This window comes from Coregonus lavaretus, assembly GCF_964263955.1.
Source record: "Coregonus lavaretus genome assembly, chromosome: 3".
NCBI lineage: Eukaryota > Metazoa > Chordata > Actinopteri > Salmoniformes > Salmonidae > Coregonus > Coregonus lavaretus.
The window spans coordinates 49,875,519-49,892,600 of record NC_139990.1 but is presented as its reverse complement, the minus strand read 5'-3'; the positions used below and the strand labels follow the sequence as shown (position 1 = coordinate 49,892,600).

General features: G+C 44.8%; 1 protein-coding gene across 1 annotated transcript in view; it reads right to left on the bottom strand.

Annotated features, from left to right (window-relative positions):
- The window catches only part of fam189b (family with sequence similarity 189 member B), a 29,201-nt gene that overhangs the window by 6,976 nt on the left and 5,143 nt on the right, over positions 1 to 17,082 (bottom strand). The window contains exons 5-10 of the mRNA XM_084158304.1: positions 14,751 to 14,840; positions 14,121 to 14,186; positions 13,836 to 13,886; positions 9,033 to 9,089; positions 8,598 to 8,705; positions 8,233 to 8,349 (exon numbers count right to left, since the gene is read on the bottom strand). Of these exons, the coding sequence (XP_084014430.1) occupies positions 8,233 to 8,349; positions 8,598 to 8,705; positions 9,033 to 9,089; positions 13,836 to 13,886; positions 14,121 to 14,186; positions 14,751 to 14,840 (489 nt within the window). The remainder of the gene's footprint in view (positions 1 to 8,232; positions 8,350 to 8,597; positions 8,706 to 9,032; positions 9,090 to 13,835; positions 13,887 to 14,120; positions 14,187 to 14,750; positions 14,841 to 17,082) is intronic.

Below are 17,082 nucleotides of genomic sequence, written 5' to 3'. Positions count from 1 at the left end.
GACTTGACAGTTGTAAACCACGCGGAGCGGCCTGGCCCTGAGGATAAACGGCTTCAGATCCAGAAATAAGCTGTTGACGCAGAGGAAGTCAAGATGGCGGAAGATGTCCTGGGGAAGTCGGTCCAGCAGCTCAAAAAGGAGAGGACCACTGCAAAAAGCAGCTTCACCAGACAAGCCAACTTCATTTCAAGAGGAGCAAGGAGCATGCTTCAAGTGGAGTTAAAGGAGGAATTCGCTAAGCTTTCAGATTGTTTCAGACAGATGCTCGATGCCAACGATGACTACAGGATTGGACTGGAGGCTGACATGACTGAGGATAAGGAACCAGGTCTTAATGAACAGCAAGAGGCTGACATTTATAGATCTGTAAATGAAGCTGAAACAAAGTTGGCGGAGATAAGAGACATTGTTCAAACAAACCTGTGGTCGAGGTATGGAAGGAGTGAACTTCTTGTGGCAATCCTGGAAGCAGAAAAAGCCAATGATAAAGCGGCTGATGTACCTGTGGAAAGTGCCAATTTAGAGGGCTATGAAGTGCACCTCGCTCTCTTGGACAAGAGAATAAAAGAGGCCATCTCAGCAATGTCAAGATGGGAGCGATGGATCCCTGTAGAATTAAAGGACGAATTAGATGGAAGAGTCAAGGACGTAAGAGCATTCTACTACAGGCTTGAGTTAAGGAGACCTGAATTTGCCACTGCACGGACGATCAATGAGCAAGGCACAGGAGGGAAACTACTACCCCAACCGGCAACATCCACACCAATAGTGAGAATCAAGCCAATCTCTCTACCTATCTTCAATGGAAGCAAGAGAGAATATCACAGATGGAGGAAAGACTGGGAAAGGCTACAAAAGCAGGGAGAGCCATCCGGATTAACTGAAGTTAAGAAAATTCAACTCCTGGAGAGTGTGGATGAAAAAATCTCAAAAGACCTCAGACTTTCAACCTACACCACTGCCGATGACATGTTCAGAGTCCTGGAGAACAGGTATGGCAACAAGTCAACCATCATAGTGGAAATCCTGGAAGAGCTGGAGAAGATGCCACATGTAAAAGGGAACCAACCAAGAAAGGTCATTGATCTCATGCAGTCAGTGGAGAAGGCTCTAGCAGATCTCACAGAGTTAGGAAACTCTGGAGCCATAAATAACCCACTGGTAATTAGATCCATTGAAAGCAAGTTGCCTGACTTCATTAAAAGAGACTGGGTGATGTTCATGGTTGAACCCAGAAACAATGTCACATCAGACAACCACTTTGTCATGCTCTTGAAGTTCCTGAAAAGTCAAGAAGAAATACTAGAGAGACTCGACCAGCTCAGAACTGTGGAGAAGGTGGAAAAATCAGATCGTTTGGACAAGAAGTATGACAGAAAGATTGCCTCAACAAAAACCACAAAGAAATAAGAGCTTGATGAGGTATGTGGTGATAGTGGGCACAACAACAAAATCTTCTTCTGTAGAAAGTTCAAAAGACTTAAGCTACCTGAAAAGAAAACTGTATTGAGAAAGCTGGGAGCATGCAGAAAATGTCTCGGATGCCATGATGAAGATGGATACTGCAGAGACACTTTCCTATGCAGAAACAAAGACTGTAAAAGGGAAGGTGGTGCCCCAGACCACCATTTTTTCCTCTGCCCAAAAGGAGAAGTCAAAAGAGGGGAAGAGAGAAAGAGTGGAAAAGACGGCAAAGGTGAAAGCAAGCTAACGGAGGAACAAGAGGAGATCTTGTCGGAACTTTCCCAGGAAATGGCAGATCGATGCAGAAAGGCTTTCACCAACACCAACAAAACCGCAGTGACACTCGATGCTTCAGGCCAGTCTGAGCTACCGCAGAGAAATGGGCTCTCTGAACTTCCTGTCATCATGATGTTGATGCAAGTCACGGCAAACGCAGGGCAGAAGATTGGGACTTTAATTGACCTTGCTTCAGACACAAACTACATTACCCATAAGGCTGCTGAAAGACTGAGGTTAAGACATGAGAAGATAACTTTAGTTGTGCATGGGGTTGGTGGTATGACCATGGAGGTGAACACACAAAGGTATCTCCTCAAAGTCAGAGTCAAGACACCTAAAGGGACAGAGAGAGCTCATGAAATGGTCTGCTACGGCTTGGATGAAATCGCCAGAGTGCATCAAGTAATTGAACCTGAGAAGTTGAAAAAATTATTCCCAGAAGTCAAACTTACAGAATTGGAAAGGCCAGAAGAGGTTGAACTTCTCATTAGCCACCGAGGGGGAAGACTCGCTCCCCAGAGGGTAAAAATCATCGGAGACCTCCTCTTGTGGGAGGGTCCATTGGGGAAAACAGTGGGTGGAGCACATCCCGACTTATTTGAAGAAGTGGAGGTTGCAGCATATGAGTCCAAAACACACTTTGCTCGCTCCATGAGGACAGCAGCTGTCAAATATCAAGAAATCACAAGTCCAACAACTGACACAGCCCAGCTACAGCAGGAGGATGTGACTCAGACCAAATTTACAGCTGCCAGTAACCGTGAGTTCCTTGAGTGGTGGCACTGGGACAGCATCGGAGCTGCATGTGAGCCAAGATGTGCAGGATGCCGATGTGGAAACTGTCCACCAGGAGGAAAGGAAATGACCCTGGCAGAGGAAAGGGAACTGGAGATCATTAAAGAAGGCCTCACCTACAAGAAGGGGGATGCTCACACACCGGCTCCACATTGGGATGCAAAGTATCCTTGGACGGTAGATCCAGCCTCTCTCCCGAACAACAAAAGTGCAGTCCAGGCTTGTTTCTTAAGGATGGAAAAGCAACTAAGCAGAGAGCCAGACTGGAAAGTCGCATATGCTACCCAGATCCATTAAATGGTCGAGCGAGGCGCAGCCATAAAACTCACCAACAAAGTCATGGACGAGTGGAACGGACCAGTGTGGTACGTAAGCCACCTGGTGGCACCAAACCCTCATTCGGTGACAACACCGGTTCGTATTGTATGGAATAGTAGCCAGAAATACAAAGGCGTGGGTATGAATGATCTTCAGAAATGACCAGACGTTCTCAACCCTATAAGAGCTGTCTTGCTGAGGTTCAGAGAAGGGACGTATGCATCTCTAGGAGACATCAAAAAGATGTACAACTCTGTATGGCTGGAGGAGCGTGAGATGCATCTTCACAGGTTCCTCTGGAGGGACAGCCCAGATGAAGAGATAAGTGAATATGCAATAACCAGAGTCAACATTGGGGACAGACCTGCTGGTTGCATTGCTCAGTTGCCTATGAGGGAAACAGCACGCCTGCCCAAATTTCTTCACTTGGAGGATGAGCGCAGAGTCATTGAAGAGGAAAGTTATGTGGATGACCTCTTAACCTCCCAAAATGACCTGAATAAACTTGACAAAATCACAGCAAATGTCGAAGAGATCTTGAAAGCTGGAGGGTTCTTCCTCAAACCATGGGTCCGGTCAGGGCAAAGTGGGAGGCAAGGAATGGAGATGGAGGTTCTAACAAAGACACAAAGTAAAACCTTAATTCTTCCAAATCAAATGAGGGACGAAGACAACAAAGCCTTGGGTATCGGCTACCAAATGGATGAAGACAAGCTCTACATGTTAACCTCAGTTAACTTTTCCAAAATGAAAAAGAAGATGAGAGTTGGAAAAAATCTTCTCAAGGAGGAGGTGATTACTGAGACACCTAACCCACTGACTAGGAGGGCTCTCTTAAGCCAAGTGGCTGGACTGTACGACCCAATTGGCTTAGTTACACCTGCCAAACAGAAGGGAGCAATTCTTGTTCGAAAAGCATTCCAAGAGGGAGGGGGTGGGAAACTAACCCAAGAAACCTGGGACCAACCTCTCTCAGAAAGCCTCAGAGAAGAAGCCATCCAGCTTTTTGAAGAATATGTGCAGCTTGGAGAGGTGAAATTCCACAGGAGCCTCACACCAGCTGGCTGGGAAGGGAAACCTTGGGGCATCACATTCTCTGATGGAAGAGACAAAACCTATGGAGCTGTGATGTACTTAAGATGGGAGACAAGTCAAGGCACTAAAGTTCGATTAGTTGAATCAAAAACCAAGCTGACACCCCTGGATCAGAAGGGAGAAGCTGTAAAAGCTGAGATCTGTGGTGCTGTCTTCGCAGCCAGGATCAGGAAGTATGTGGAAAAGCATGCTCGAATGAAGATCGAGAGATGGTTCCATCTACTTGACAGTCAAACGGTCTTGGGAGCCATTCAAAGAGTCAGTTATGGGTACAAAACCTTCTTTGCAAATAGAGTGGGTGAAATCCAGAAGGCTGGACAAGTGCAAGACTGGTGGTGGATCCGTGGGGATCTAAACATAGCTGATATCATAACAAGAGGGGGTGCTCCTGAAGATTTGAAGGAGAATTCCACATGGCAAAATGGACCAGAGTTCCTAAAGTGGCCAGTGGAGGAGTGGCCTATAAAATCAGCTGGAGAGGTTGCAGCTCATGCCAGGGAGAGTGTAAACAAGCTCCAGAGGAAGGCATTCTCAGGTGCATTAACAAGAGCTCAAGCAAGAAGTAGTCAGCAGAAAGAAGACCTACAAGGCACTCAGGAAAGTCCAAAGAGTGAAACTCAAGAGGGAATACCTGTGGTAAACCCAACTCTTCTTAGAAGGAAGCCCACTGGCTGGGTTAAAGATCTTGTGGAAGTAAGAAGATTCAGTAGCCTGTCCAAACTGGTGAGAGTCGTTGCCTGGGTTTGTCTAGCAGCCAAGCAGTGGCTGAAGAGGAAGGGCCGGGCCCCTAAACAGGCAAAGAGGGAGGTAAGATCACCCAAGCAACCTGTGCTGACTGTCAAAGAACATGAAGATGCACTCAAATACCTTTTCCTCGCAGCTCAAGAAGGTACAGATTTTTCAGACACAACTATAAGCAGACTGACAGTGTACAAAGATGTGAACTCTGGGCTGCTAGTTTGTGGAGGCAGAATTCAGACATTCAACGAAGATAAGACAGCAGTGCCAGTTTTACCCTTTGAAGCATGGGTGTCTACACTGCTGGCACAAGAATCCCACAAAGCAAACCACGAGGGAGTGGCGGGAACCCTTTTCCGGATGAGGAAGAAAGCCTGGGTAATAAAAGGCCGTAGACTGGCCAAGAAAATGGTTGACAACTGTGTGGTCTGCAGGAAAAACAAGGCAAAACAGTGTCAACAAATCATGGCTGACCTGCCTCTAGAGCGAACAGGCCCAGCTGCACCTTTTGAATTCACCACCATGGACCTGTTCAGCCCTTATGAAGTGAAAGATGAGGTCAAGAAGAGAACTAGACTCAAAGTATGGGGAATAGTCTTCTGCTGCATGGCTTCCCGAGCCATACACACTGAAGTGGTGAGTGACATGTCATCTGAAGGATTCCTGCCAGCCTATCAAAGGTTCACTTCACTGAGAGGACACCCCAGGAAACTCTGGTCAGACCCTGGCACTAACTTTGTGGGCGCCAAACCCGCACTTCAAAAATTCCTTAACCAACGAAACAAGTCTGAACTTGAAGACACAGCTGCCAAGCATGGTACAGAATGGTCATGGAAGATCCACCCTGCAGACTCTCCCCATAGGAATGGTGCCGCAGAGGCAGCTGTCAAAGTAGTGAAGCGGGCGTTGAGCAACCTTGGTGGAGATGGTGTTTTCACGTGGGGAGAATTCCAACCTTTTCTCTTCATGGCAGCCAACCTTGCTAATGAGAGACCCATCGATGCAAGAACTCAAAGCAGAGAAGACTGTGTAGAGTACATCACCCCGAATTCTCTGCTTTTAGGACGTACCAATCCAAAGGGAGACCCTGGAGATTTCCAGTTTGATGGCTACCCTTACAAAAGACTTAAACATATTCAAGCAGAGTTAAGCCATTTCTGGAAGAAGTGGAGCCAATTGGCTGGACCTAATCTGTTCATAAGGAACAAATGGCACACCAAAGAGCGAAATGTTGCTGTTGGAGATGTGGTCTGGTTGGCTGACCAAAACGCCCTAAGAGGACAGTACAAGCTGGCTAGAGTGGTCGGTGTCAATGCTGACAGCAAAGGCATCGTAAGAGATGTGCTTGTGAAGACTTTTCTCAGCTATCCTGTTCACATCACAAAGTCAAACAGCAAAAAAGGGCCCACAAGAGCAAACGGTGAAAGAACGAAGAGGCTTCAAACCAAAATCCCAGCCACAATTCTTCATAGAGATGTCAGACGGCTTGTCATTCTACTTCCCATTGAAGAACAAACAGAGGTGTGAAGGGCTTGTGTGACCTCTCTGGATTTGAAAAAACCAGGAGCTCAAGTGGGAGGTGTTGAGCTGAATCTCAGGAGTGAGTCAAAGGACTACACTTCCCAGAGTGCACCAGCAGCAGCAAACCGGCTGCTTGTCACCTGATCAGTCATTTTCACTGATTTGGAGCACCTGTGAAGGCATGGAGGGGCTCAGTCATTCAGAAGAACAAACTTCAGAGAGAAGACTCCAAGTTCACTCACAGGTTCAGTCCAAAGACGCCAATGGTAAATGGTTAATTCATTGAAGTTATTTAGAATGTTTATTTAAATGTTTAAACTAATTTAAGTTCATTAAAATGTTTCATTAAAATGGTAACTTTTTATTCTGTCTTTAAAGGTTTACAACCTAATTTACTGGCTAATTTACTGGACAGACCAATCAACTGAAAGCAAACAAAAAATACAAAAGATTGAGTCAGAAATTTGAGTTGTCCCTGTGTCCTTTGGATGGTGAACAAGAGGAGGACTTGACAATGATTGTCAACATCAGAAAATGTAGCCCACATACTCTCAGAGAATATAGACGCCACACACATTGAGCTGTCATTAAACACACACACTGAGCTGTCATTAAACACACTTAGCTGTCATTAAACACACTGAGCTGTCATTAAACACACTGAGCTGTCATTAAACACACTAAGCTGTCATTAAACACACACACTGAGCTGTCATTAAACACACACACTGAGCTGTCATTAAACACACTGAGCTGTCATTAAACACACACACTGAGCTGTCATTAAACACACACACTGAGCTGTCATTAAACACATTGAACTGTCATTAAACACACACACTGAGCTGTCATTAAACACACCACACTGAGCTGTCATTAAACACACAGACTGAGCTGTCATTAAACACACACACTGAGCTGTCATTAAACACACTGAGCTGTCATTAAACACACTGAACTGTCATTAAACACACTGAGCTGTCATTAAACACACTGCGCTGTCATTAAACACACACACTGAGCTGTCATTAAACACACACACTGAGCTGTCATTAAACACACTGAGCTGTCATTAAACACACACACTGAGCTGTCATTAAACACACTGAACTGTCATTAAACACACTGAGCTGTCATTAAACACACACACTGAGCTGTCATTAAACACACTGAGCTGTCATTAAACACACTGAGCTGTCATTAAACACACTGAGCTGTCATTAAACACACACACTGAGCTGTCATTAAACACACTGAACTGTCATTAAACACACTGAACTGTCATTAAACACACTGAGCTGTCATTAAACACACTGAGCTGTCATTAAACACACTGAGCTGTCATTAAACACACACACTGAGCTGTCATTAAACACACACACTGAGCTGTCATTAAACACACTGAGCTGTCATTAAACACACTGAGCTGTCATTAAACACACTGAACTGTCATTAAACACACTGAGCTGTCATTAAACACACTGAGCTGTCATTAAACACACACACTGAGCTGTCATTAAACACACTGAGCTGTCATTAAACACACTGAACTGTCATTAAACACACACACTGAGCTGTCATTAAACACACACACTGAGCTGTCATTAAACACACTGAGCTGTCATTAAACACACACACTGAGCTGTCATTAAACACACTGAACTGTCATTAAACACACTGAGCTGTCATTAAACACACTGAGCTGTCATTAAACACAAACACTGAGCTGTCATTAAACACAAACACTGAGCTGTCATTAAACACACTGAGCTGTCATTAAACACACTGAGCTGTCATTAAACACACTGAACTGTCATTAAACACACTGAGCTGTCATTAAACACACTGAACTGTCATTAAACACACTGAGCTGTCATTAAACACACTGAACTGTCATTAAACACACACACTGAGCTGTCATTAAACACACTGAGCTGTCATTAAACACACACACTGAACTGTCATTAAACACACACACTGAGCTGTCATTAAACACACTGAGCTGTTATTAAACACACACACCTTCAGCTGATGTCTGACAGAGTGGCAGTCTGCATTTAGGTAGAGTACCAGGGTCTCCTCCTCGTTTATAGAGCAGGAGTGTGTCGGGGCGCAACACACACACAACCCGTTCTCCACCTGCAAAACACACACACAGAGGATTAACACACACACATCCCCCCCCCCCACACACACACAGAGGATTAACACACACACATACCCCCCCATCCAACCCCCCCCCCCCCACACACACACACACACACATACACACTCTCCACAGGGCTGTGTACACCTCTCTGATTCAGAGGGGTTGGGTTAAATGCGGGAAGACACATTTTGGTTGAAAGCATTCAGTTGTGCAACACATTTCCCTTTTCCCTACATACCTGGCAGGTGAGGAGTGATTTGACCATCTGTGCGTTCTGACAGGAGAGCATGGATCCAGCCAGACTGAGGATGACACACACAGCAGACAGCAGCATGAAGAGGGACACCTGGAGAGGGAGACATGGAGAGGGAGACATGGAGAGGGAGACATGGAGAGGGAGACATGGAGAGGGAGACATGGAGAGGGCGACATGGAGAGGGAGACATGGAGAGGGAGACATGGAGAGGGAGACATGGAGAGGGAGACATGGAGAGGGAGACATGGAGAGGGCGACATAGAGAGGGAGACAGAGTTTTGAGGTATGCAGATGACCTGTGTTCAAATCAGGTAGCAGGTTTGTCAGTTACATACATATGCACAAACACACACACACACACACACACACACACACACCATTAACATATAAATAGACAGACACTTCTGTACTACTCACCACAAGAGTGAGTGGTCTTCTCCATGAGATAAGTCCAACTATCCCTGACGCCACAACCTGGGAACAACACACAAAAAATACATGAATCAATGATCATATCTATAACCCAGTTAAGCACAGCCATGAGATATTGGGATCATTTCAATATTCTAAAGAGGTTTCTTCTCCTTGTATCCTTTCCTCCATCTGCACTCCATCTGCACTCCATCTCCACCTCAATGAGACATTCTCCATATTGCTTTCACCTATAAAACAGCCTGCTGTCTTTTCAGGGGTGAGTTTCACATACAGATGTAGGATCTTCATTTGAGCCAGTTTGCTAGAGCAGGAAAATAATCCTGCAGCGAAAAAGGAAATGTGAATTATTCATTGAATTATAATTGATGGATATTTTTGTAGGGGTTGATACATTTTCAGTTAGGACAAATCAAGCCTGAAATGTCAAAGTGGAAATTACAAACATTGGAAGCCTTTTCAAAACTCAAATACACTACAAGTTTGCATTTCATGCTTTGCAGGAAAATTCTCAGCAATAAAATAGTGATCAAAATAAGATCCTACATCTATAAAACATAAATAATTGTTTTAGCATTAAGATCATGTTCCTCCATTGCCTAATAGACTTATGATTATCTTGCTAAAGATGATATTTAGGTTTTCAGGAAAGTCCCCCCTTATCAGTGCAGATGAAGGAAAGGTAGTCATTCAGACCATTTAGAGATGCTCCCACGGGATACTCACAAAGAAGCCGGCCCAGAAGGGGCAGGACTGTCGGACGCGGGTGGAGGATGTGAAGGCCATGCTGGTGAAGGAGAAGGCCAGGACCATGGCCCCCAGGCCCAGGTGGCACAGCCCCAGGTACAGCAGCAGCTTGGCCCCACCTTGACGGCCAGACATGCCCCTGCGGCTATCTGACCAGCCCCTAGACCCAGAGGCTGACACCACACTGCTGGAGTCTGACGGGGATGGCATGGCTGGTGTGTGTGTGGAGAGTGGTGAGTCTGTGTATGTGTGTGTGTGTGTAGGCCTATGTGCGGTGAGTGTGTGTGTGTGTGTGACAGAGAGAGAGAGAGAGAGAGAGAGAGAGAGAGAGAGAGAGAGAGAGAGAGAGAGAGAGAGAGAGAGAGAGTTTGTTGCTTTGGAAAAAATCAGCCCTTTTCCACTTTGGCACCGCAGTCAATTGGCAGGTGACAAAGAACGTTGTGCAATCCCCAAGGTTCGATCCTGACGCGACACAGCGCAGTTTCCAAAAACTCTCAACTCAGAAGACTGGGCTATTCACCATTTGAAAACACCAATAGCTGCTTAGCAGAGTGTGTATGCCCATTTCATCTGCACCCCAGACAAACTTCAGCATGTTCACGTGAGGAAAAAAAAAAAAGAAAAATACCTAGGGCTGATGCTTGAGAACGTGAATGTATTTACGACACACAGCTCCCTCCCTCTGTTCCTCTCTCTCCATATCTCTACCTCCTAAGGCCCGTAGCATTGCGGTGGGCGGAGCCCCTAGGCCGCAGTCCTGTAGCATCTCCCGTTATTAAGGGCCAGATATCCCGTTGTTTCTACGGTAATGGGAAACGACATGTATTGTGTAAGGCGGTGAGTGGGTCTGGATCTTGTCAAGGTGACGAGGAACGAGCATTGAAACAAGGCCCGAGTTGTCCTGTCTTCACGAAGGTCCGACTACCGGACCTGTCCAAGGATGAGAGATATGGCTCTTGATCAGATCTTAATCGGTCCGGTCGGGAAACCGTTCAGGTTAAGAAATTACTTAAATCCGTCGAAAGTCAACGTATATAAATTATAGAAAGTACATCCTCCTTGAAGCAGTCGGTACGTTTGTTCTGTTTTCATTTGCTATTCCTCCACTTTCCATGTTTTTCCTCCGTGGGAGTTTTGCGGTGGACCACACAAACTTCTCTCCTCTTCTCTCCTCCCTGCAGCAGTCACGCGGGCCTCCCGTTCTGCTCGTGTGTATCCCGGACATCTACCTCACTGCACCGAATTCTACGTCACACACCTCAAGCGATCGGTTCCAGTTTCACACACATCCGTTTCCCAAGTCAAATAGCCTAGCTGATCATCATTCTTATATTTCCCGTTCACCATCATCCCATCCCTCCATTATCTCTCCTTCACCATAGAGGCAAAAGAAAGGAATGACTAGTGTTTGTAAACCGACACGTCGTCATGTGACGAAAAGGCAAGCAAGAATACGCGCGAGGAGGATGCGGCAAAGCCCGACGGTCCTGGTGCTGATGATGCTGCGCTGGAGGGCAGCCCACCTCCAAGGCTTAATGCAGCCAGCCAATCAGATAGGGTTTCATTGCACTGTGCGGCCTCCAGGAAGTTTGTAGTCCCAGGACTATAGGCAGTTGTAGTTCACTGAATTTACACGTCTCACAATATAGGCCTGCCTACATGTTACATTATACATGTTTCACATTGGTTCCATCCTCATCTCTTATATAGGCCTATACATACCAGTTTAAAAAATGGTGAGGGGCTCAACAAGAACATTTATGTAAGCCATTAAAGGAAAAATGTAGCCCAGCTGGTATGGTCATAGTGTAGAAATGCAGCAATGCTCTTTAGGGGGGCTGTTAGACTTATTCATGAAACTGTGAAGGTTTGGAGAGTGGGGGACAATGCACTGATTACTGTAAGCTGAGATACACTCGTTATTTTAGTGGGACAGACAACAGAGTGATGCACCAAAATGCAATTCACTCTGAGGAAATGTAAGCATAGGCATAGAAAATAGAAGGGTATTTTATTGAATAGGCTAAGCAGCGTGTATGTGAAATGATATACATTGGTCATAAGATAATTGATCAGACAAGGAAGGTTTGATAGGGTGAACATGTGTGGAAGGAAAAGAGGAAAGGTGAGGGAGGGAACAATGAGATATCAGAGTAAAAAACACACAGGGTGCATCATCTCAATAGTCTGGAGTGGCTTCTTCCCCTCGTCTTCTTCCCAGAGGAAGCCACTTTAGAGTATTGAAATGAACCCATAGACAGATAAGCTTGCTGGCACAGTAGTGATTATGTAGTGTCTGGCATGGGCAGTTACATCATTCCTTCAGAGTAATTACTGATCTGACACGTTTGGATTGGTGAGAGCATCGAGGTGGAAGTCTTGTCCAATCACAGTACAGTTTATGATATAGGGAGAGATATATTTGCAAATATATCCAGTAGTACATCAGTGATTACCTCCAGGGGTGCATTGGATCAGGGCCCTGGTCTATGTCTGAAAGAAGAAGGGAGGGTGTTTCATTTTTGCCAAAGCTGTTGAACAGGTGCATCAGATAAAAGGTCCATTTGTCTATCAGATCAGAAAAGGTCAGTATGTTTATCACTAAAAAAAGAGAACATCTCATCCCTCTATTTCTAACTCTCATCAGCATCATTCCATCCATGTCTCTATGACACTTGCTTTACTCATCTTATCTTCTTACTCCCTTGCTTCATCCATCCATCATTCTCTCATCACTCCACTCCTCACATATTGCACTTCTCTGTCTCTCTCTTCCACATCCTCAGTCCATCCATGTACAACACTTTATGTAGTAGAATAGTTTACAACAGGCACAACCCAGATCACTCATCTTTACGTAGTGTGGAAAAATCTAACAAAATTAGAATTCAGGTTGAACTATCCCTTTAAGAGCATAATGTACCATCACCATAGATACAGCATGTAGATCTAAATTCCTGTCACTCTCTAGAATGCCCCCTGTGCTACGCCTAAACAGCTATGCGCTGCTATGACCATAGAAATAAAATGAATGGAAAGGAATGTCTGCATGTTGTCATAATTCTAATTCTTTGGCTATGACATTGAAAAGTGATTCTATGGCAGCGGTGCACAACTCAGGTCCTCTAGGGCCGCCATTATAGTAGTAGTTACCAATCAACTGTTCAATCAAGAAGCAGCAATATGTTTGGCAGTTTCACTGAAAGGTCACTTGTTAATGTTCCTGGTTAATCAAGGAAAAATAATCCCTCTGAAATAGAGAGATAAAATTAAACACAGCAGACTCTTGTTCCATTAAGGAGATGTGCACCACTACTCTATAGAGTGAAGTCCAGAGCCATGGGATTACAGAGTTCAGCAAACTCGGTTTGGGATTTAGAATTTGAGCGTGCACCATGTTGGTTCCAAAAAATCCAATTCAACAGTGCATTTTAGAAGGAATTCATATTGGAATGCTGTCTCATGGAACTTGTGTAGCCAACATTGAAGATATTTTGCTGAACTCTGTATGGCTCTGGTGGAGTGTAAACATACCATGGCTGTCAATCAGTCAGTCACCATGACAACAAAGCCATTGCAGGAGATTTGAAGGCAGTTGATACAAAACATGTTTTGGATGAAATCAAGGTGGTGTTCATCCTATTCTTTAAACAAACCATTGAATATTCCTCTGTAAAATGACCTTGGACCACCTCAACATAGTTACATGGTCAGTAAAAGTGCAATCCATAAATTCGGTTTCTGGTTTAAAAAAGTGTAGTTAGCACTTTTTAAAGGGGAGGGGGTAGTAAATTAATACATTTTTATTTTTTCTCAAGTCAATATAGTGTTTGAAATCGATCTTGTTGCCACAGGGGACAGAGAACTTGTGGATTGCGCCTTTAAAACCCTTTCCTTTGCAATAATATTGTTCCTATATGTGATAGTTCCCTCAGGTAACGAAGAGTCAGCCAGGACAGGCCAGCTCTGCCTCTACAGTAGGAGACATTTGGAGGATTTCTTCTCAGCGTTGGTGATTTTGACCTCGCGACCTGTGGGGCCTGACTTCTTGCTGGACTTCAGTAGAATATCTCGAGCCAAGGCCATAAAAGACTACAGAGAGGCAGGAAGAGGTGGAGGGAGAGAGAGGCAGATAAAGGGTAACAGTAGGAGAGTGGGGGTATGGGGATTATTAGGGTATGTGGCACATGTAACCTGTATGAAAAGGACAACATATCGCCCATATTCCCCATGTGAAATGCATCATAAAGGACCAGATAAAGACAGACTCTGTGATTGAATAAATGACATAAATGTAATATCTAAAATAACATATATTTATCTCACCTCATCAACATTGATGCTGGCCTTTGCGCTGGTCTCAAAGAATCTGATCCCATGATCCTTTGCCAGCTGTCAACAACAGAACACAAGCGTAATTACAGCAGGATATGATGTCACTCCCGCTCCTAATCAGCAGAGTTTATGCCGCGTTCAAAACAACTGGGAACTCAGAAAAATACGAGGTCAAATCATGACGTCAGTGATCTTCAGGCCGAAAAGTCGGAGAGTTCCCGAATTGGAATTCCGAGTTGGATGACTGTTCAAATAGATTTTACCCAGTCGGAGCTCGTTTTTTTTCTGAGTTCCCAGTTGTTTTGAACGCATTGAAGTCGGAAGTCTGAGATTTCCGAGTTCCGAGCTCACAGTTGATTTGAACGCAGCATGAGAAACAGCAACACTCTGGGTGAATCTCAATAGTCTAAGGTGGCTTCCTCTGCTCTTCTCCCTCCCTTCATCAGGACAATATTTGACCATCCATCCATCCATCCATCCATCCCTCAATGATCCATCCATCCCTCAATGATCCATACATTCATTCATCCATCACTCCGACATCTGCACATCAGTGTCAATATCATTGAAAGCATACACTTCTTAATCAAAACAATGATCATAAAAATTGTAGAGGCTCACCTTTTCCCCCGTTTCCTTGGATACCTTCCTCTTGGCCTCAATGTCACACTTGTTAGCTAGCAACATCCGGCTGACCCCCGCTGATGCATTCTGGGGGATAAAAGATAGGGAGTTGGCATCCATTGCATCCATTTTATATTTCAATGATGTATCCCTCTCATCTTCTGCCCTTAGTTCTGCCTCGACAAGCACTCTCTTGGATAGTCTTTAATTCAGGTCTAAATTGGAGCCAAGTCTAACTCTTGGTTCAGATGTGAAATCATGAACATTTCAAAATGTTAACTTAGAACTGTTATTTTTGTTCACTATGCAAACAAAATGAAACAAATTTAAACATGTTTTTGGGAGTGCAGTTGTATGCCCATTTATTCACTAAAGGCACCCCCTTAGACAACAGACTAACGTCTAGTCTCAATGTAACCCTTGTTATTGTGGTTTATAGATGGCAATAAGAAGTCTGGTCAATCAGAATAACTTCCTGTGCAGTCATTCCATAATACTGTCTGTCTAGGGCAGGGGTGTCAAACGTCCGGTCCGCGGGCCGGATTAGGCCCGCAAACGGGTTTAATCCGGCCCACAAGATGATTTTGTAAAGTATAAAAATGCGCTGCAATTTTTCAATAAAATAAACTGCTGTTCCAATTGAGTCCACTGGATGGCGCAATAGCAATTGTGTTAAGCAAGCAAACTGTTTTACCGGGGCAGAGCAAGTAGGTCAAGCAAGTGCTGCCAGTCCGGATGAGCTACTTTGTTTTGCCCGCGATATTTATTACGGCTTCTACTATTAACATTATGTGCTTTGGCACCCTCATTGCCCCAATATGTCTCTGTCAAAAAAGAGAAAAGTGGACGCAGAGTGCAGAGTGTTCCAAGAAAAATGGTCATCCTCCTATTTATTCACGGAATTGAATGGGAAAGCTGTATGTTTGGTGTGTTCACAGCATGTTGCAGTGCTGAAAGAATATAACCTTTGTCGCCACTATGTGAGTCTTCATGCGGACAAATATGACAACTTTCAAGGACAGCGGAGAAGAGAGAAGGTGAATGAACTGTTGGCGGGTCTGAAGAAACAGCAGTCTGTGTTTACTCACAGCCGAGACATCAGTGACGCTGCAGTGAAAGCTAGCTACCTCATTGCTAATGAAATCGCAGTGGCTTCAAAACTATTTAGTGAGGGTGAATTTGTAAAAACATGCATGATGAAGGCAGCGGAGATTGTGTGCCCTGAAAAGCGCCAGGCTTTTGCAAATATCAGCCTGACATGAAACACAGTTGCAGACAGGATTTCCGATCTTTCAGTGGATTTGGACAGCCAGTTGAAGCAAAAAGTAAAGTCATTTATTGCGTTTTCGGTTGCAATTGATGAAAGCACGGACATTACAGATGTTGCACAACTGGCCATTTTCATCCGCGGAGTTGATGACACATTGACCATCACCGAGGAGTTCGTGGAGTTGGTGCCGATGACAGATACAACGACAGCAGCTGATATTTTCACTGCACTCGTCGGCGCGCTGGACAGGGTCGGAGTGGACGGGTCCCGCACTGTCAGCCTGGCTACAGATTGTGCGCCCTCAATGATCGGGAAAAAAGCAGGCGTTGTGGAGACGCAACTCGCCGGTGGTGATGCAGCTCACTTCCCCTGTCTGAAAAATGTGTGCGCGACCCAACATGTGACAGACATGAAGCGGTTCAAAGATAAAATAACAGGACTGTTATGGGAGTTTGAGCAACGCTTTCAGATTTTTGGTGAACGGGAGAAAGACTTCAACGTTTTTTGCTCGCCATTCACCGTGAATCCCTCTGATCTGCCCGTCAGCATCCAACTTGAAATAATAGACTTGCAGTGTGACTCGGATTTGAAGGGCAAATTTGCCGCAGCTGGCTTGGACACATTTTATCAGAATCTCTTGCCAGGTTACCCCAACTTGACAACCCTCGCTGCAAAACTGTTGTGTATGTTTGGAACCACATATCTTTGTGAGCAAGTTTTCTCTGTAATGAGCATAAATAAAACAAAGCTGCGCTCAAGGCTCACGCACAAGCACTTGAATCACATCCTGAAGTTGGCTGCCACCCAGGATGTGACGCCTGATATTGATGCGCTGGTGAAAGCTAAAAGATGCCAGGTATCAGGAGTCAAATAAACTATGCAACCCCACTTAAAGTGCTGCATGAGACACCCTGATATAGTTCTGTGATCTGTGATATACTTATGTGAATCACTGAGGCATTGTGTGTTTGTGTGTTCTTTGTCCTCAGAATTTTCAAATAACTTGAGGTGTTTTATGATTAATAGTGATGTTGTGCTTTGGACACACTGTCCTCAGGC